Below are 21678 nucleotides of genomic sequence, written 5' to 3'. Positions count from 1 at the left end.
TGAACTGCAGGAAAAAGGAACTACATCCGGTGTCAGCTAGAAAGAGCGAGAGAGAGGCCTGCTTCGTTTCCATGGCAATATAATTATAATTGTAATGAACTTTACTTTAGTTTTTTTATTTTATTTTATAAGTTACATTTTACACACACAAAAAAGACTCAAATTACAGTTAATGACGTATAATATTGATTGATGGTTGATTGATTGATGGTACTTTATTGGCAGACAGGTCTGAAATTGTTCTTGGGTCCATCAGCAGCTCCATTGCAAATAAAAAACATGCAACACTAATACACAAAAACAGTGACAATAGACAAAGCAGTGACATATCAGCAGACAAAACCATGGCACATCAAACACATAAACAGCACATTAGCGTCCCTTCACCTGGTCCTTGATCTTGACATAGATTCAGTGTTTAGCATAAGGATCGATTGATGTAGGCTACAAAGGAATGCTTAAGCCTGATCTTATTGAATGAGGGTACTCTGAATCTATAGTTTGATGGCAACAGTTGAAATTGTTTGTTTAACATATGGTTATGATTAGAGATGATATTGTTAGTCAGCCTTAGCCTGTTGTTGTGATAGGCTGTTTCATGCTTTCATAATATACAGTGCAGGGATAGGCAGAAAACCCTGAATGGGCTTATTTAAAGCCTTCACCTAAAAAAAAAGTTAAAATTTCACAATATTACAGAAAATAATATGCCCACAAAAAAGTGAGAGCAAATCAAATAATTACAATGTATATATAATAACAACAATAACAAAATAACCTGGAGAAGGAGCACAAAACAGGAGGTTGAGGCTGATGGGTCACAACTTGACTTAGACTGGAGAGGATGGAGGCCTATATTTCTTAAGGAATACAAAGGCCTAAGTTAGTAAGTAAGTAAATAAAAGCTACACAGATGTAATGTATAATAAATATCTTTATATAACATCTCTAATTAATAATTTAATGATTCATCATTTTCACAGCTCATATTGTAGCTTAGCTGTTCTATTCAAGTGTCCCAGTAAGTCATGACAGTGTGACCGTGCACCAGAATCTACAATGGCAGGACCCTAAAACTAAACAGAAAAACAGATTTCAGCCATAATTCATCTCATCTGTAAGAATGCCGGATGTGTCCCAAAATCACTCCTTCCTTCACTCATTCACTACTTCCTATAAATAATACACTCTCAGCATTTATTCAATAGAGAGCAGTAAATTGAAATTTACATACTTTCTTATCATCATCATCATTTTGCGTCATCGCTGACGGGTGTAGAGAATCACAAACTGTATTATTTAGTATCTATAACATGGTATGCAATGCATCATAGCGTACAGTATTTGATGCTATAGATATATTGTTGTTGCACACATAAATGGAGATGTAAACATAGATATGAGTTAATGTAGCATCTACATTGATAGATAAGCAATAGAGGGCTAGCTATGCATAAATATACATTTGGTTCATACTGTATATTAAGTTGTCTGTGCAATGTCCTCTCTGGTTCCTATTTTTGTCATTTAAGATGTAGTAATTTTATATGTGCAGCTTCCTTTTGCTTGCTAAGGAAACAGTTTCGGTATAACCTGCACTGAGCAGTTAAAACTGGAACTTTATACGCCTCTGCCCTCTGTGTTACAAAGTGAAAACCATCAGATCAACATTTTCAGTTTCTCTTATGACACGACAGGTTTACTTTCCTCCTCACACAACAAGCTAAATGGAAAATAATGCCATTTAAATGGAGCATGAAGAGGTTGTTTTAAAACAAAATTCGTAGAACTAAATCACTGTCCGATACTTGGTAAGCTCTCAATTCCCATTTCCTTGTTCCTGAAACAAAGCAAATAAAAAAAACACTGCAAATGTGCATGTGTCATGAGGGATTTTCCCATCTGTCCCAGGTAACTAATTCAGCTGAAAAGAGGATGTTTGCTTCCTCTTTATGGGTTACTAACACGTTAAGATAATGACTCATATGACACCTGTTGTGGTATTGTGATCGGTGATCAGCAGAAGTTGAATCATGTTAATGATGCCAGCAGGGGTCATATTTTGAAATTTTATGATGCAAAAAGTCCCTGTCCTCTGTCACTATGTCACAATCATGTTTTAAAAAACTGCACAGTGCTCATCTGACACACATGGGAGTACTGGAAAACATATATTTGCTTATCTGTATTGAAGCACAGTCATGCATTTCAGAAATATGTCACACTTATCCTCTAAAAATGAATGCAAAATCCAATATTGCAAAAAGTTTGTCTACTCCGGCACAACTCATCTAAAGTTGCTGCAGGACAAATAGCAGAGTTTCCAACATGTATTTTGCAACTTTAAAAATAATAAGTGTTTCAACATCTCGTCAGACAATGAATATACCTTACATCAATAGTATGAAGTAAGTAATTGGAAACATTTATTGTGATAAAATCTGAATCTATCAAACATAGATACAAAAACTAATTCTGATATGTTTAGACTGTGGATAACAAGAAAAAGCATAACATAGTCTGAGGTTATGTTGCAGAATAGCAGCTGCAACCCCTTTGTTTTGATATTTCACAACGTACACACCAATCACCCCCCATCACTCACCCACTCACACTGATACCCCTCCATCGTAATAGCTCACACTTTCCTCCCCCTTTCCTGTGCTCTTCCCCACCTCTGTTTTCTCTGTTTGTCCCCTCTTGCTTCTGTTATTACCTTACGAAAGCATGGCTCTTTCATACTGTATCTAAACAACATTTGCACTCTGCATTCGCGTCTAAGGGGAAAAAGACCCCCACCCCCGGGCCTACTAGAAGAGGCGTGGGACTGAATTCTTTAAGTGGAGGGGGATCTCCAGCATCTATGAAAATGCATTTCTATGTTGCAAAGCCAGTCTGTCTAATGTTTTCCAAGTACAGAAGTTAAGCAATAAGGGAACATCACTATGATGAGGCCTTTCTCTGAAAAACCTCATCACGTAAAATGAGACATTTATAAGTTTGACTCATTTTTATTTTACTTTCCATAGCCTTGAGCATTTCTATACAAGTGTAGGCTCTTTTGCCACAATGTTAATGTCAAAAGCATACAGATATAAAGCAGACAATATAACTTCCCTCCCAAACACAAAATATTTGTCATATGTTTACAGCACACAGTTTCTAAGAATCTGCAAAGCTGTGAACAGCAACAACTTATCTGAAGTGAGCTAAAAGTGATATAACTCAGCTGAGCGTGTCAGTGATAACAATGTTTTGCACTTGCTTCCTTTTACCACATAGACTTTCTTTAGAATTTGTATGTTGTTCCTTGTAAATTGTCTAGTGGTTTGTCATGTTGCAAACACACGAATAGTTGCACAGTTACTTTTAAGTAAGTAAGTTGTATGTTGCAAAATTGGCTGTGGCGCACTTGTTTAGAAATGCCTTCCTTAGTATTAGCATGAAATACAAACTTGTTATTGGGGAATGGTTGCATGACGGTCTAAAAATGAAATCACAGTCTACTTTTCACAGTTTAGCTAGAGATAACTAAGATAAATAAGCTTTATTTTGCTTTTACATGCTGCAGGCCAGAACAGATGCTCAGCTTTTTAAATGGAATCACACCTGGTTTATATTATTGGATAAAACAAGCACAGAAACCATCCCTGATCTCCTGATCTAATGTTAAATACTTGGTGTTTAACTTGTGAGCAAACTATCCTCACTTCACGTGACTATTGACACATAATCTGGAAAACCCAAGCCTGTATTATTTTCCGCTGGATGAGTGTTGCTCCAGCAGCTCCTCTCTATCTCGTGCTTCAGTGAGTTGATCAGATGCCAGCTGTGTCAAGTCTACTTTAATACACATTTTATTTACTGAAAGACTTGCCAAGGATTTTGCGGTTGAGTTTTATTTTTGGCATATCTTCACCATATTCCACTATTGTTAGGGTAAAATTATTGCTTTTAGGAACAAATTCCCTTCAGTGCTTCTGTGATTATTTTCTATAGCTAAATATTGGATGTGCTAAGCCCTTCTGAGACTCAAGAATGGAGAAAACAAAGTTTAGTACTAATGGAAAAAAACCTCAGCACTTGCTTTCATCCCTGCAGACAAAAAAGCAAATGCAAGTTCAGAACTGTATTTCATAAATCACAAAGACAAGAAGGAAATAACAAGAAAATGAATAGAAATCATTATAGGATTCTTCCTTTATACCTCATTATATTATTCTACAGTGGGGATTACATTATTTGTTGATTCAGGGGTAAAACTGATAATATAAATAGAAAGATTTAATATTTAACTGGGTGTGCCAACAAACAAAACCCTTCAGGTGCACAAAATACATTATACATTTGTTTGAATAGTGCTCCTTGGATGAGTAGAGTAAACTTAACTGCATGTGTACAATTGTTGAAGTGGCCCTTTAATATTTTACATACTGTATATAAGATTGTTAAAAGTTGGAATACTGGACTTCAACTATTCAAACCAGCACCAAGCTTTACCTGCTGCTGTGGAGCAGTAATTCAAAATACCTAATGACCTTTGGCAACACTGGTTTTAAGGGCCACGTGACCAGGCCTAGTTGTGAGGTAATTTTAGAAGTGTTTCTGTAATGTGGTTGATGCATTACAATGCTTGTACAGTCGATCAAAATATTCATACCGCAGCGTTTGATTTAGATGAGTTTCAACTGGAAAATTGAGCATTTAACATTGATAGTCATGTGGTGTATTTTTACTTTAACCAGAGCAAAAGGCAAGCAGCCTGCCAGTAGCAGAAGTCATGATGGTTGTGCAATTATGCCATATGCTTTGACATGTGGCTTTTTCTGCTATTCGTCAGACACAGATGTAGAGCTGTATGGGAAGTTACATACTTTACCATGTGCACCTCTTGCTTTTTTTGCATGATTTGTTTCTCGTAGGTTTCAAAAGTTCCAAAGGTTTCTTTTTTGTGTGTAAAGTTATGATGACGGTAATTTTAAACTTTATTGTAAAGTTCAATGACTCTAAAGTGATGGCAGTGACCCAATCTTGACCCAGTTACGAACACATCTCACCTTTTTGACGCTTTTTTCCAGTAAACTGAGTGTATGTATTGACTGTGGGAACAGTGAGTAAGATCTGACTGGGACCTCATCAGCTGGTGTTTCTGAGTGAACCATTTAAGAGCAGGTGTCTGCGGTAACAATAGAGCCAGCATGGAGGAGGGGATATCCGTGGTTTTGTCCCACATAACCTATATATGTCTCATGAAAAAAAAGCTATAAATAACCTGTATGTAAAATCCCAGAGATAGACACAACAAAACACAAATTATATCTACAGACGCTCAACATCCTTTCTGCAGCTTGTAATATAGTATACAAATACCCTATAAATATGCAAATAAACCCAACTGGATGGATGTCAGAGTGGTGAATGAGATCAACGTACTTCCTCTTGTTCCTGTATTTTACCACAAAGCTCTCCTGTAGGATGGATTAAAATTGCTAAACATTTTTAGCTAGAAAAGGCGTGTTATATCCTCATTGTGACATTAGAAATGGATTTAAAAGCATAGAAATAAAATTAATTCCATTACTTTAATGCATGTTAAACACACATAGAATGAGCTCGAACAGAAGAAACATTTAAATGGGGGGCATCTGACTACAAATCTATAGCTTCACATTCTCTTGAGTAACTACTTGAGGAAGTAAACATGTCTCACTCTGCTGTGCCACAGGGCAGCAGGAAACCGAAAACCTCTTCTTCTTTTTCGCATTCTCCCTCTGTCTTGTGAGAACTTTGCTCAGCGTCTCTCGCTGCACACCAGGCGTATTCAGACAGGCCTTAACTATCAGGTTCGGCTGGTGAGCTTTGTCAGCCATGCCTCATACCCTGCTCACTGTATCATCCTCCCGGGTCAATTATGCCTGATGCCGACTTATCTCATTATGTGTACCTTTAATGGCCATCATTTGATAGCAAGCTGAAAACCAGACATGCAAGTTTTTGCTCACAAGGTGACAGCGAGCGCAACCTTACCCCTTGCCTTCAGGCTTTGAAGCAGTATCTTTCACTTTGTTGAGCTCAAACCAGAAAACAAAACAAAAAGCTACACCAATGGGTAAGGCTAAAAACATCCAAAGAAAAACTCATTTATTTGCTATAATTCTATTTTGAGTAATTGAACAATTGCCTTTTAGTACACTAGACATTTTTAATAATGCACAGGACACAAAAGGTTGCTCATTTAAAGTAACTCATTGGGGTTTTTTTTCTGTTACAAGCTGTAAACAGTTGGTATAGTGAACGATATGGTTTGGTATGGTGTTAGCAAACAGTTGCATTTTTATACATCCAACAGACATGCAGCTGCATTAGCATAACCTTATAATCCTAGTTTCTAGCTTGGTTAGTATGGTGCATTTACAGTTTATGGTCAATACTTTTCTTAGCAAAAAAAAAGGCTGAAACCATTAAAACAAAATATTTACTTTAGAAAACTGAACATCCGTCTCCTAGAGAGTCATTTAGTACAATCAAAAGCTGAACAAGACTGTTTTAGGTGACCATAATATAACTTTCATGAACTGAAAACTGAACTGAAATAAGCAACAGTAATAGCACACCATAGCCTATCTATTATCATCTATTTTACTATAAATGGGACCATAGTTTCCTTACTTCACCAGCTACTTGCTACTACTGACAAAGGGCTTCCAGTTCAGTGGCATTGCTAACGTTGTAACCCGAAGAACTGCAATGTTTTAATGTCCAATGTTTCTCCTTAAAACAACTACAACAGTAAGTAAAGACTGATTTTGGATCTATTAATGTATTGTGTCCTATATTCTTTTACTGTAGTTTCTTGTTGAGAGTTAGCTATCATTAGCATCTCTCCTGTTCTAAATGTGTATGCTGAGCCAGCAGGAAACAAACACTTTATTACAGGCTGTACAGGTCATTGTGTTATTTGTGGGCTAATCACGAGCAGCCTCTTTCATGTGACCTGCAGTCATCTGAACCATTGTTATTATAAAAAGGCTCATTAGTGCAGCTTTAATGGCTTTTTTTGAAAAATAATGAAAAGCATTACCAGAAAATACATTTCTCATCAAAGTAGCATATGGGCGATACAAAACCTGGAAAACTCATTTGTAGGGTAATTTTGGAGACCAGTAGTTTTTTAGTGGCTTCAGTAATAACAGAGAGAAGTCAGTAATGTCCTGATGGCTTAAGAAGAGAGGAAACACCCTACTGCATTACAGCAATGTCAACTGTACCTGGCAGTGGCAGCCAAACCAACTGTGCTTTGGACCATCACATGATGACAGGGATGCATCAAACCAGTATGTCAAAAACCAACAAGAACAATGATACTCTTGTAATACCAAATATTGGGCAATCTTGGATAAGTACCACTATTTGATGGACACGCTTGTGGCGCACCAGGAGGGAGACTGTGAAAGATCCATGTCACCAAAGAACGTGACTCATTTTTCTGCACACTACTGTATACGCCTATAAAAATCCCCCTTTCCCACACTTATGTATTCATTAATTGAATGTCCACATTGTCCGTAGATGGAAAACATGCTCTCATCGATCTTATTTGGTTATACTAGATAGTCAAAACTAGATTAGAATTAAATAACTACATGCAGTAATGAAATCATTGCGGGGAATGCTAGGGGAATTTGGAATGAGAAAACTGTTCCCAAAAATTAAACAGCTGATATGACTGAAGCTGATGGTTAGTCATGATGCTATTTTATGTTTCTGGCAAAACCTAAACTTTATTTAGAGATGAATCAGTTTAATTCACTGCCAATATCTCTTAGCACCTAAAGGATTAATTTTCTCTTAAACCCTTTGGTCTCTTCCTCCTTCTCATCTACTCGGCCTGTTCTTTCATGCTTCCCCCACATTCCCAAAAGTGAACTGCATCCAGGAAATTTAGCAGGGATATAAGTTTACATGCAATATCCTCAGACTAGAAAGATTTATTGCTAGCTTGAGGGTAAGCTGGATCTTCAAAAACTGCTCCAAAACTGTAAATTCGACTTTCATTTCAGCAGCAAGTTGTTATGAAAAACGCAGGAATGTGCACACAGAGGACTGCTAGAGTGGAATTTTTGCTGGGAATTTCCCACTAGTGTGTGTGCACATGCGTACAGGGGGCCTCTGGCCTATGTGCAGCGCCTGTTGTCTCTGAGTTAGCACAAACAAGCCTGACTGACTCAGGTGTAAGAAGGTGAAAAACAACAAGTGTATGCCAGGAGAGAAGTGCCACTGCCAAAAATACCTCTTGTTTATGTGTGAGAGCAATTACAGGTGAGTAATGAATTATTATTAGTACCTGGGAATGTACTATGTTCAATAGGACAAGCTAAACTCAACCATTACAACAAACGTGCATGCTTGCTCACTCAGGTCTCTATTCTAAACTTCTCCTTTTGCAGTTAACTAACCAAGCTATGTGCATTTCAGGATATAACTGCACATATAGGGAAGATGGCTGCTTTCTTTGCAGAAGTAGTTTCAAGAAATGAGAATCAAGCTTTAACAACGTGCAAACCTGGCTGTACTGTGCAGAAGTGCACTTTTGCAGAGGTTGCTACTGACGACTGCTGACCTCCAGTAGCACTCTTAGTTGGAGGCTGCAGTTCTCCCTTCTAAAATCCCCCAAACTTTCCCTCCGCCAAATCTCTCCTCCCAGCCGCCAAGATAATGGCCTTTTCAGGCCTCCCATGATACACTCTCTGCTGTGGATCTGCCACAGCCAGTGATCTGCCTGCCTGGCTGGCCGGTGAATAGTAGTTTACACCCGCCATGTGTTCTCCTAAATTGCTTTTCCAGGGTAGAGCAGAGGGCAGTGTTATAAAGACCAGACATAGAGGAGAGAGGGAGGGAGGGAGGATGGAATAGGAGGCTTGCTGGGGAAGCTTGCTGGCCCAGATGTGTGCAGTAGCAGCCGGCCAGGCGCACATCTGCAATCGTTTGAACTTACTGGGGGAATTCCTCTCTCTCTGTGCCTCTCCATATATTTTGTCCCACTGAATCCTCAACTTGGGACAATGAGTCGCTTGACTACCTCCCTCTGTTCTTCCTCTCATATTTCCCTCTGTGTTTCATGAGCTGCTTCCCCACAGACAGACAAACAGGCTGGTGGAGTAGTGATTCCAGAGGCGTGGAATCCTTTGTGTTGAGGAAATTTAAAGGGAAGATAAAACAGTCAGGTCTTTCTGTAAATATACAGTACTGTGTATGAGGCACAGACATAACAAGCATTTAGCTATGAGGCTGTATTTGGTATAATGGGCTTTGAATGCACCTCACCACAAATGCCCTCATGATGACAAAGGAGAATGCAAAAATTTCGGCCACATGTGGTTTATCAAAGCAAGAAAACGCAAACAGGCTCCTTCTTACCTAAAAAGCCTCAAAAAGTGTAAATAGCAATTTCATTTTAACAGTGCTGGTAAGTGGGTTATATTTAACAAAAGGACTAAAAATATCTATTGTTTTGCTGCTGCGTGGGTTGGCCAGAGCACAACAAAAGCGGGGAGTTTCCTTTCCTCCAGGATGTTGGGAGATTTCCTCGTACTAGTGTTTCAAGAGTTGGGACAAGATGTTCTGATTGACAGTGACCTACGCTCAGATACACTTGAATGCTCGACCTCCCCAGGGTCACGTTCTGCTGTGTCTCCAGGGACTGATATTGTGCGCACTTGAATGCGTTGTGAATAAAATCAAAGTGACTACGATTTTGAAATGGTCTGCTGTAATTCTAAGGCTTCAAATGTTCAGAGAGATGAAGATATGTGGGTGTATTGAAAATGAAGTAATTTGGGATGTGAAGGTGTGTTGATGCAGGTGAGTCCCCTCCATTGAACTACTTTACATACCACAACAAAGTAACATCACCACTCCCTGAAGACTTACACAATTCACTTGTACTTTACCTCTTTTACTCATTTTTACAGATCTTAGGTGGAAGCCTGGACAAACCCAGATTTGTCATATTCAGTAAAGTAAATGGAGGGAAGTGAGGTCATGTTCATTCATGCAGTATTTATTCGAAGTACACAGTCTTTTTAACAAGACATTTGAGATAGTGGTTCTGCTTTCTTTTTTCCATGTAGAGAAGAACCAGACAGAAAGCTCCACTATAAATACCATGGTGTGTGTTCTCATTTCAGGATTAGTCTGTCTAACTATTGAAATGGAAAGTCTTTAGGTTTCAGGTGGGTTTTTTGTGAAGTTCATTTTGCATTAGTCTAAATTTAGTCCAAAGGCTCATACTGTGTATATATAGGGACAGATCATTTGGGATCTGCCTGGCTCAATGACCCCTCTTTAAGAGTATATTGAGTTTAAAGCTGTACCAATCAATATTTTAATTTTAAGAATAGATCACAAGACCATGTTGAATGTGAAAGATAACACTCATAGTGATGATCCCACCGAAAATGATCACCTGACTCTGTAGTTAACCTTTATTTTTGTGAAGCATTTGAGTGTCTTTCAGTGTATTGTTTTGTTTTTTCTGTCCCACAATGCCACTATTATGGTTCAGTTTGACTGCACTCATTATCTCATCATTTCCAGCTGCAGCAAGCAAAAACGTTCTGATAATTCCACTGTACAGCAACATCAGAGAGACAAAGTCAGTAGCCAGTTAGTGAATACAATGGAGCATTTAAAATAGAGTTTGTGAAGACCAGAGATAGAAGAGAAGAGAAGAAAAGAGAGAGTCAATATTGGACTTACATTTGAATGCCGACCAGACACATGACTCCAAATCAATGCAAATGTCACGCTGTGTCTGGTGGATGTGTACATAGGCAAGTTTTTTCCAAAGCATTTGCCATATAATGTTATATGGTAACAATACTGTATTTAATATTGTATGTCAGTGTTATGTATACTGTTTGTTGATCTGCCCCCAAGTGGCTGAAAAACCAGTGCAGTTTTAAATATTATTTAGTTGTATTACACAATTTACTACAGATGTAGTATACACATTTCCTCATATACAAATTACATATTACCTGTATATCACATACTTGTCCATACACTTGTATATGATATATCTGGTACAAAAACTGTGGGTATATATAGATTTATTCTATCATTATTGCCAATACTCGATGCAATTCCAATACAACACCTTATGCAAGAAGTATTAAGATCTTTCACTCAAGTTAATGTACTAGCAGAACTATAAAATTCCCCATTATAAATAAAAGTCCTGCATTAAAAACCTAATTTCAGTGGTAGTACAGAGGTACTAAGTAAAGGTATTCTTAGTGCACAAAAATGTCCCCCGTGACATTATTAGGTTGTTAACACTAGACTGTGGTCTGATGTATGAATGCATGAGGTGGGGCAAGTTTTAGCAACTATGTGGTTAAGGTCCCCACCTACGGGTAACAGGGGACATCTGAAGGAGCTCCAATATGATTAATGGTATAAGAGTGAAAAATAGTTTTTGTCTTTAATCTTCACTTGTAGGTGAAGCAGTGGATAATGTGGGCCTCAAAAAATTACTTAAATGAAACTATCTGAAAAGGTTAAAGGAGGGAAATGTAACTTTATGTAACAACTCATACACTAATGTGCTTCAGTGAAACACTGTTTTGCTGTAAGGGGTCACATATCCAAAATGCTAGAAACTGGTTTGGATTTAATGTTTAACAATTCACTGCATTTTATAAGTTTTCAAGAAGCTTGCAAAAATATCATTGTATATATACAGAGTTATGTGAATTGGCTGCTGAGACATTGGCCGATTCTTTTTGTGTTTCAATTAGACCTCCTATTGTATTGTGCAAAACATGTCTTCCTAAATATGGATGCTTTTATGTCCTCCAACATTTATATCTTGAAATTCTTTTAATATCTTTTCTATCTTTCTTGATATCTGAGCTGTTTAATTCATTTGTGCAACGTGGCTATGTTATGCATTAAAAAAAAGAAAAGAAAAAGTAATGTAATGTCACACACCATTGATTGTCACTTATGCTGACAAAAGTTGAAAAAAAACATGCATCTCACTTTTATTCTAGTTTCCATAGATTAACACTTTCCTCTAATGGAGATGCCACAGCTGTGGGTTAAAATTAACCAGGCATATCCTCCACAGTGCAAATGCAAATGATCTAAATTGCAGTATTTCTTTTGTCCTGCTTGTAATACTACTACTATTATACTAATTCTCAATACTATTTTTATGTGGTCTTGTTGTCAGTGAATTATTAAAATAAAACTTTTTCAAAAAGCACAGTTTCCATGCTGTTATTTATATCACCAGCAACAGACAACCACATGCTGACCTTTTTGTCAGTGACCCTGAGGTGGGCTGACATATTAACTGTTTCCTTGTTTTAAACCCGAGTTCACACCGCTCTTGCTGTATTTCAATTCTGAAAGTCTGAGTGACACAGTGGGGTCTGCTCTTTACACAGGAAAGTACCTAAAACATACATCTGGACTTCAATGGCTTTTAGAGTACTACACTCCACCCATGCAGGCGCGTTATTGTGTAGAGGATGTCTCACTACCGTTTTGGTTTGACCAGTAGTTACATAAGCCATTCTGAAAAAGTGAGCAGGCCTCCACCCTGCAAAACAAAACATCCACTGACCAGTCAAAGTTTCTTAAACAGTCATAGGCCAAAACAGTCTGACTGCTACTCATTTCAAGTGGATATGACATAAGATGTGTGGTACAAGGAGTGAAAGGTGTAACTGCAAACAATTTGAAAGAATAACCTAATTGCATAACAAATACCAGACAACCATGTTAATTCGTTCACCTTGTGACTGCACTTTGAGTTTTTTTATTTACAAATGTTAATACATATACAAGTGCATGATGGAAACACGTCATATCTACAGTTTTTTCTGAGATTAGTTTAATGTCTTTATGTTTAAAATGGGACTTTTCATAAACCACTTACTCAATCAATAACAGCTGGTGTCCAGATGAGGAGAAGGTGAGAGATTATGATCAAGGATACACTATATCTACTGCTGGTTGATGGTTGATGGGAGCCTGAGTCATAATGTGTTTGACAATCACTTGAGAAGACATCGATGAAGTTGAGATACAGGTGCTTCCATTGATTGAGGAACTGAACTGACTCATATGTTCCATGTAGACAGTTTTTTCTGCTAAAAATCTTTCTGCTGATAAGTGCATTTCCAGTTACAATTTGTCATGCTTAAATTTAATCAAATTCATGAATTAGCCACAGCTTAGATTATTCTAATGTATAATTAAATCACAGTTATGAGATAAATAAAAGCACATTTAATAGCGAGTCCATAAACTGTGTGTGTTTATCATAGCAAGCTTTTGCCCGTCTGACACAACAACTACTAAATTAGACCTGATTTTCATCCAAAGTAAAGACGAATGAATGACACTAGACACATACTGGAAAACCTTACAAAGTGCATAGTTAAACTTGCTGTCATGATGCTGGCTGGTGTTCATTTCAAAAACTGGAGACATTATATGGTGATAAGCCATTCAGTTTCATGCAATTTAACTTTTTTACCTCTTAAAATGACCCACAGGTCAATTCATTAGCAAGTAGTGGGCATAACGTAGGTTCACAGATCATATTGTCTTAGCATTGTTGCCTAGCGTAGCAGCCACCTGTACTATCAAACTTGCAGCTGAGATAGGAGGCAAGTAGTGCCAGGGACTTTCCAGAAACCAGTATGTGTGTGTGTGTGTGTGTGTGTGTGTGTGTGTGTGTGTGTGTGTGTGTGTGTGTGTGTGTGTGTGTGTGTGTGTGTGTGTGAACATGTGAGCGTTTGTGTTTGGGTGTGTAAAGGGCACAATGCAACGCAGACAGACAGTGTGTGAGTGTAGTGTAAACTGCAACAAGTGCCAGAAGGCATGCAATGAAGCTTTTGCAGCAATGTAGAAGTGAACATAATCATGCACATATTGTAAAGAGTAGAGATGTTTTTTACATGCATGTAAAGATAAATGTTTCTGTTTGTTTCGGGGAAAAATTGACACGTAATAGCATTTAAGCATCCATATTCATAGATGCTAATATTGTGGGGCTTGCAAACTGTGAGTGCAATGTGATTTTAATGCACCAAAGGATGCTAATGTTTCAAAGAGGAGTTGTATGAGCAAAATTTTGTTAATGCAAAGCTTAATGCAAAGGGAAGGAACTGTATACTACACTTAAACATATTCTACTCCTCCTTACCTCGAGAAGGCTGTGGTAATAAATGAATATGTTATCATCTGTCATTACAGAGTGATGGTGTTGGTTGTAGAGGCTTTGTCTCAAAGGAGATGGGCTCCTTGTTATAGCCCACGGAAGAAGCGAAGGCTAAGCGGTGTGACAGTAGACCAAGCTCTGGAAATCCCCTTCCCTTAGCAGGCCTGCCTTGTTTTAGCCACACATAACCCTTCTGAGGCCCACATCAAAGGGGCTGCTGCTGTTCTCATCATCCTCCCTCCTTCTGTCTTTCTATATGTCTCACTGTCCTTCTGTCTGTTGCACCTCCTCACCGCTGTCTGTGTTTCCATTTATATACATATCCTTTACGACTGTGGAGCAGCTCTACTATTCTTTTAAAGCGTCTGCACCTCGAGGAAATTAAGTTGTAGAGGTGTAACATTCCACAAACCTGTCTGGGTAATTTAGTCTCACAATGCAGCAAGTTATCAGATTGTTCTGGAGGTAGCCATGCATACACAGTACAAACTGTAAATATGTGGGCTATTTGTAAGAGTAATTTCCAAATGACTAAAGAGCATGTATGCCCCGATTAATCACAGAGTAGATGTATCAGCACATATGGCAGTCAGGTGTGGTGTAGTAAGTTACATTTTTAGGACATGTGGTTAGACTTTTGACTAAATCAGAAGTGAAAATGCTTGCTAAACTGGTCTCCCCAGAATACTAAACACCTCTCCGCCCACCCCCACCACTCAAAGCCCACAAAAATGTCAGGTATGTTTTAAGCACCCGAAAGACTTGAGGCCAGCGCGTGGACACACATGCGTGGGGGACTGGTAAAGGAGACCTTAAGCATGAGTTTGGGACAGACCCTCCTGGGCACGCATGTGGACAGATGAGCATGTGCGCAGGCGACGATTCATGCCTGCACCACCAAACACTAAGTCACAAGGAATGGCATTGTGAATTCTCAACTCTGGATTTTCCCTCTTAATCACTGATTGCCTGATGACTGCTGTATGCGTCTTACATCTCCCAGAAGGAAGCTGTTTCCTCTCTGCTGTAACATTGTGGGTACAGAGATGACTGACAGACCCTCACAGTCAAATCTGTTTCTTATTGTCAGATTCCAAGTTTGAAGAGAAAATAGAAACAACAAGGATTGAATTATGTTTCCTAACCACCAAACCCCCCACCCCAAAATGCCCCCCCCCAACAATAACACTTTTTCAGTTTCCATCTTCTTTGTTCTTCAACCACAATGTGCTAAATTTTTCCTACACTCATTATAAAAAAAATCTAAATTTTAAGTTCATTTGCATAAAGTTTGAACTTCCAAGGTGTCATTGGCCAATAATAACCCTCAGCTCATCTGTTAAGTATAGTACTGCCCTCAAGAGGACAGATGAGGAACTACAATATTGTCTTCCTTCAAATACACCTCTTTATGTAGCCTAAACAATAGTATATCATATGGGAAATATGAGAAGAAACAGATGAATTCCTTTTTATTTTGCAGAATTTGCAGATGGATACAGCCAATTATTTTATAGCCGAGGCAGATGACCTCAATATAAATCAGCAGTGTAGATTTAATTCACAATTTGGTAATCAGACAACATAGCAATGTGCTTCAGATAAGACACAATGAACAGGTATTTATATCTTTATACCCACTTCTCAGAGTGTATCAGCAAGATATAAAACTGTAAGGTGCATTTATCAATTTATTATATTCTTATGAAATAGAACATAAACAGTTATAGATCTTAATCAAGCAGTTACTACTTTCGGGAATCTCATGGGCCCAACAGTAAAGGGAACATGTCTCTTGGGTTCAGTAAAGTATCACATTATTGTGCTATTATTATTCACCCTTCTCATTTGGCACCTTAAATCTATTCAATTTTATGAACAAACAACTCTTGAAGAATCTGTTCAATCAGTAACAATCAGTCCCATCTGAGGCTTTAAGTACATACATAATTAAATAAAAAGCGAATGAATAAATAATAAAGATAAAAACAGCCAGGAGCTATTTTTCAGGAATTCCATGAGCCTCTTTTGATTACGGCACATTTGGGATCATATTTCCTCTGATACTGGAGCAGCTGCCTATAAAAAGGGTTAGGGTTTATCTGTGATATCTCAGATTGGGATCTATCTTTTTTTCTGTGTCTTGGAGTTCTTTTACCACCATGATGAATTATCAACAGTGTTCCATGACTCTGTGTGCTTGGCTGTGCAGGCTGTCAGTGGGTGGTATTGTCCGTCAGCTTGGATGTTGTGTAAGGCTGCCTTGTGTGGCCCGGCTGTGGTATGGATTGACTCTGCAGTCTGACTATCACAGATGAGCTGTCTCATCATGGTACCACCATAATGACGTGGTGCGACATCTAAGCAGCCACCATATGGAGCCTCATCTAGCAGCAGGCTTTGCTTTCATATCTTCTGTGAAAGTTTGTACAGATGACAAGTGGCTGAGTATTTAAAACCCTTTTCTAAATATATGGTTATCGTGACTGTGTGACCAGCAGGACAAAGTAAAGGCTTCCTTTACTGGTTCCAGAAAACATCTATAGGGAAACTGAACATTTCTGTATTGCTGCCAAACATTGCCATGATAACTTATTTAGTCTATCATTAACTCCTAAAATACCGGCAAACTGGTTTATCCCGACATGTTACAACCTCTCATTTTCAGAGAATGTCACAAAGAAATGCAAAACCACTTTGGAGACAAGTTGAATTTTCTCAAGTTCAAGCTATTTTTGTTCTGAGTGTGAAAGATGACTCTTGACCTTAGAAATTGTAGTTTGAACATATAAGCCTAAATCCACTACTAGCTTTTCCAGAGCTTTCAGCTACAGAATCCATCTGCTACTGATAATGCAAGACGTAGCTGAAATCTCTGGAAAAGCCTAGTAAGGGAGACCTTGACTGAAGATAATTTTGTCAAACATTATTAGGCCTCAGCTATCACTTTACACATGGCCCATTTTTTTAGCATGATTGCCTGACGTGTTTGAGGGTGTGACTGCTGTGGAGGTTGTTCTGGGCCACAGAAACCCACTCTGACCTGAGAATGGTGACATTGTGTAGGGAGTGGACGGGGTCCCTGACCTCAGAGCCGTCTCACTACAGAATGACACAGGCTCTTTGTTACTAGTGACAAAGACAATCCCTCACGTCATTCAAACTGTAGCAGCACTACAAGTCTTTCAACAGGCAGACAAGACAGCGCAACTGTGAAAATAATAAAAATGTTCCTGTTTAACTTGATACTACCTACTGTGAAATGATGAAACTGTCACACAGACAAGTTTAAAAGTCAGACAATATTTATGATTTTATTAACAGTTCATTACAGTGTTACTAAAACAATAGAAAAAATGCTTAACTTAAGTGTTCAGTCAGTTCAGTAAAATAAATACATGAATATCAAAAATTGCAATAAAAACTGTTAAAAATGTAAGTTTACATGTTTTTATACAGACTTAGTGTAACAATGCTCCCTGCCATTATCAAAGGCTTACATGTCATATCTACTATGTATAATATCTATAGTAGATAAGGCAGATGATAAGAGCAACATAGAAAACTAAACCCTTTTTCAGAGTTTTTTTAACAAAATGTCAGTCAGTCTCGTGGTCCACAGATGATTTGATAACCCAGGATAAATCCACACAGACATTAAGTGCAATACAAGCTTAATAAGCATTAATACAGACAGCAAAGACACAGGTGAACGAGTGTTAAAATGGCCAGCTCTTTGGTGCAGCCAGGTGTATCGAGAATGCGCCAGTTTGACCACATCCGTTAAGCATGCAACAAATATCTGAAAAATGTTCTTGATGCAAGCAGTTTACTCAATACTGAGCAAACTCAAGCATCTATCAAGTTAAATCGAGGGCTATTTAAACATTTCGAATGATTTTCGAACACATGCTTAGAACAGATCTGGCACTGACTTGGCTGTATTGGTGATTCAGGCACAGTGTCTGGTCCATTAGAGGCACAGGGGAGTAACATTTGACTTTCACTCCACAGCAATCGTTCAAATGTGGGAGGCTGCTGTAGCAACTGATAATGCAATAAATCTCAGATAATGTATACATTCACCAAAATGCTCCTACATACATTGGCTAAAAATGTAATCATAATGTTAACACCACTGTATTGCCAGATGACACAAACATTTTGTGACTGGTATTGTTCATTTTAATGGCACACCTCTTGTTAATTATCTAAAAGACCCACAGATGTTGCCAGCTGTTTATTACTTTATCAGCTGCTATGCTGTACTCACACCACAGCAGCACTGCCCATCTAAATCTGTGTTGTACACAAACCAAACGGTGCTTGGTGAAACAAGACAAGTGTTCCTTTTTTTTTTTTTAACCAACAAACAGACAGAAAAGCGCAAGACGTCCATTTCTAGGAATGGTTAGTTTGCCGTGACGATAGCAGGAACTCTGATGGTGTTTGAAGGTGCCTTATTTTCATTCTCGATCTGATAGGTCACATCAGTGTGAGCAGCGGCAACATTTGGCTGTTCTGGCATGGTGATTGGCTCGTCCTCGATTTCCTGAGATGGTAGCTGGTCAAAGGTTCGTTCCGCCTCTTCTGACAAACAGTTTTCCTCCCTCTCTTCTTCTCGCTGACATACAAGAGAGGATTATGGTAGTTGCTTAATGAATAAAATATAATTAGAAAATCACAATAATGTGCTCTGAGAACTACAACATGCAACACACCTCTTTCTTCATCCTGTAGTACTCATCGATGGCGTACTGATATTTGGCTGACGTTATCCCGAAGAGGGAGGCCATCCTCTCCCCCAGGTAATCACATGCTGCAAGATGATAGTGAGAAACTGAGTATGCAGAATAAAGATGTTACAACACTGAACTGATGATGCAGCACCATGCATGGACTAATCAATGACTGCAATTCTAGTTTCCATTATGACTGTGGCGATATTTCTGTGTTTTAATGCATAGGCGAGCTAGGCGTTCTCCTCAGGGGTCTCCAGCTGGAGGGCTGCCAAACAGGAGGAGGGGAAAATATTTGGTAATCCATTTCAAACATCCAATCTAAAGTTTTAAGTGTGAGCAAGTAAAACTGGATTTCTACCTAGGGTGTAATTTCTGATTTATAGTTTAGCGGTAGATTTTGCCTGTTCGTCACCACTGCAGGCACAATCCTGCTTTCATTATATTCCCCACAGTAACTGTGCCCACATTCTTTCATTTACTTTATGATAGCGTGATGGTGAACTACACGCATGCTTGCAGAACTAGAGTTAAGTCCAAGTAACTTCTAACATATTTTTCAGCATGTCTCATTACTGAACAGGAGACTAAATCCAGCTGCTGAGCCACAAAACACAGAAACAGCTACCAGCAGTTTTAAGCTCATTTGTTTGTCCAGACCTGCCTGCAACAAATCCACACTGACATCCAGATGTTACACCAACTACTGTACATCTGCACTGTGAGACAAGCCATGTTTTCTTATTGTAAAGGTATCAGTTAGTCAAATATTTAAATTGCTCCACTAATGCGCTCTAAGATGTATAAGGAATAAAATAATGAACACTTGAATGCAAATCAATTATTAAAATGAAGATTGGACCATAAAACCTGGTCAGGGCAATCAAAAGTGAGAGTGCGACCGTGACTATATCTGCACCTCAATAAACAATGAATTTAGAATTATACCATTATGAATAACCACTTCTTTAATTATCAATAGGAAAAAACACTGACAGTGACATATCTCAATCAAATTTCACCTCAAATTTCTGCTAAATCATGGCAGTGTTTCCCAAAATACAGACAAATTAAGAGCTTTATTAACATATTATTGGGAAATATTGAGAAAAATGTGCCCTTTTTAACTAAGTCTCAGTGTTGGTATTGATTTATCATAACAAATGTGCACAGGATTTTTTGTTTCTGTAGTTTATCAGGTGCCTTTGGTTGTTAGTGAACAAACCTGAGACGGTGGATGTGGCAGCTCTCCACATGTGGAACCAGAAGTAAGGACCCCAGGTCATCTTTGACTGTAACGCAAAGAATGTGTAACAATACAAGGAGAAAAATTAAATGGCTTCTGCTTCACAAATATACAACAGAAAACACAAATCCCACAGACACACACTTACATACACAAACATGAATCAACCCTTCCCTCCCCTGTTCCTCACCCTCACCGCATCGACCGGGGAGGACAGCAGGTCTTTCCTCTCCGGCTCCTTGTCTTCCTCCTCCTCCTCATCGGTGCTGTACTCCTCCATGGTCTCCCCACTGGAGAAATGGATGATCCTTCGAGGAACCTTCTCCCTCTGCTGCTCCTCCTGCTGCTCTTCCCTCTTGTCCAGCTCACCCAGCTCCACACTCTCAAAGTCCTTGGCTGCATTTGGACTCTGGACATCAATACCAAAGACAGTGTGTCCTGGATTATTTCATATGTGAGTGTGTGTGTGTGTGTGTGTGTGTGTGTGTGTGTGTGTGTGTGTGTGTGTGTGTGTGTGTGTGTGTGTGTGTGTGTGTGTCTGATTACAAAACAAGCATGCAAAACAAACACTGTAGCAATAAAACACAAACATAATTGGTGTGATATCAACAGACCGACATGACACAGCTGACAAGTGACAACAAGCTACAGGCACTGAGCGACATTATCAACCGCATTCAGATAACACAGCGTAAAGGAGGAGAGAGCTGTTTACCGACCTGCTGCACATCCATGCTCTGTGCTATGGACACGTTAACATTAGTGAGATACAGTGATATATCAGCCATTGTCGCCGTCTTCTTTGTATCTGTGGATGCTGCGCCCACAACAACGGAAGTGCCGTGCATCCCCGCACCGTGCGTAACGTCCATAGAGATATAACGCAGCCGTAGTAGTAACGCACAGGTTTTATAGCAATATTTAAATGTAATAGTAACGCTATAGTAAATATATGTTTGAGTGAGCAAATATCACATGCACAGAATGTTTTTTTTACCCTCTATTTAGCTTAATGCTAGCCTAATTAATGCTATAATAGTAATAACGGAGCGCCCTGGTATTAACTAAAGGTTACTGCGCATGCGCAATCCACTCTGGCTTTAAGGACCCTTATCGCATGTCTTGCCCCTCTCTTTCTCACCCTATTTATCTGCCATCAGGTATCCATTAAAGACAGAAATGCCCAAAAGTGTATCTTTAAAAAAATAATTATGCCTTCATGCAACTGACTTGAACGTTTTGAGCAGTTGAAATGTTACTGTACTTCTAAGAAAGGTCTCTCCCTCCCTTTCTCTCTCTCTTTCTCTACACCTGTGTAATCTAATTCAATCCAATACAGCAGCTCTTCCATACATTTTACTGTTTTGAAGTTTATACATTTTCAGTTTTTGTTTTCAGTAAGGTGATCATTTTTCTTTATGTTTATTATCGAGGTCGTAGTGGCTGATGGTGGT

General features: G+C 38.7%; 1 protein-coding gene across 2 annotated transcripts; it reads right to left on the bottom strand.

Annotated features, from left to right (window-relative positions):
• Positions 1-18620: 18620 nt before the first annotated feature.
• On the bottom strand, positions 18621-21012 carry LOC133997851 (protein FAM177A1-like). Of its 2 annotated transcripts, none has more exons than XM_062437568.1 (5): positions 20944-21012; positions 20415-20633; positions 20204-20270; positions 18961-19058; positions 18621-18863 (listed from the first exon to the last, which is right to left on the bottom strand). In XM_062437568.1, exons 1-5 carry the CDS (start codon positions 21010-21012, stop codon positions 18651-18653), a joined length of 666 nt encoding a protein of 221 aa, XP_062293552.1. In that variant the 3' UTR covers positions 18621-18650. The 2 variants fall into 2 exon arrangements, with proteins under 2 accessions (XP_062293552.1, XP_062293553.1); XM_062437569.1 differs by having other exon boundaries at positions 20421-20633.
• Positions 21013-21678: the final 666 nt, after the last annotated feature.

This window comes from Scomber scombrus, chromosome 17 (assembly GCF_963691925.1).
Source record: "Scomber scombrus chromosome 17, fScoSco1.1, whole genome shotgun sequence".
NCBI lineage: Eukaryota > Metazoa > Chordata > Actinopteri > Scombriformes > Scombridae > Scomber > Scomber scombrus.
The sequence above is the reverse complement of the archived record's forward strand: the minus strand, read 5'-3'. Positions and strand labels throughout refer to the sequence as shown.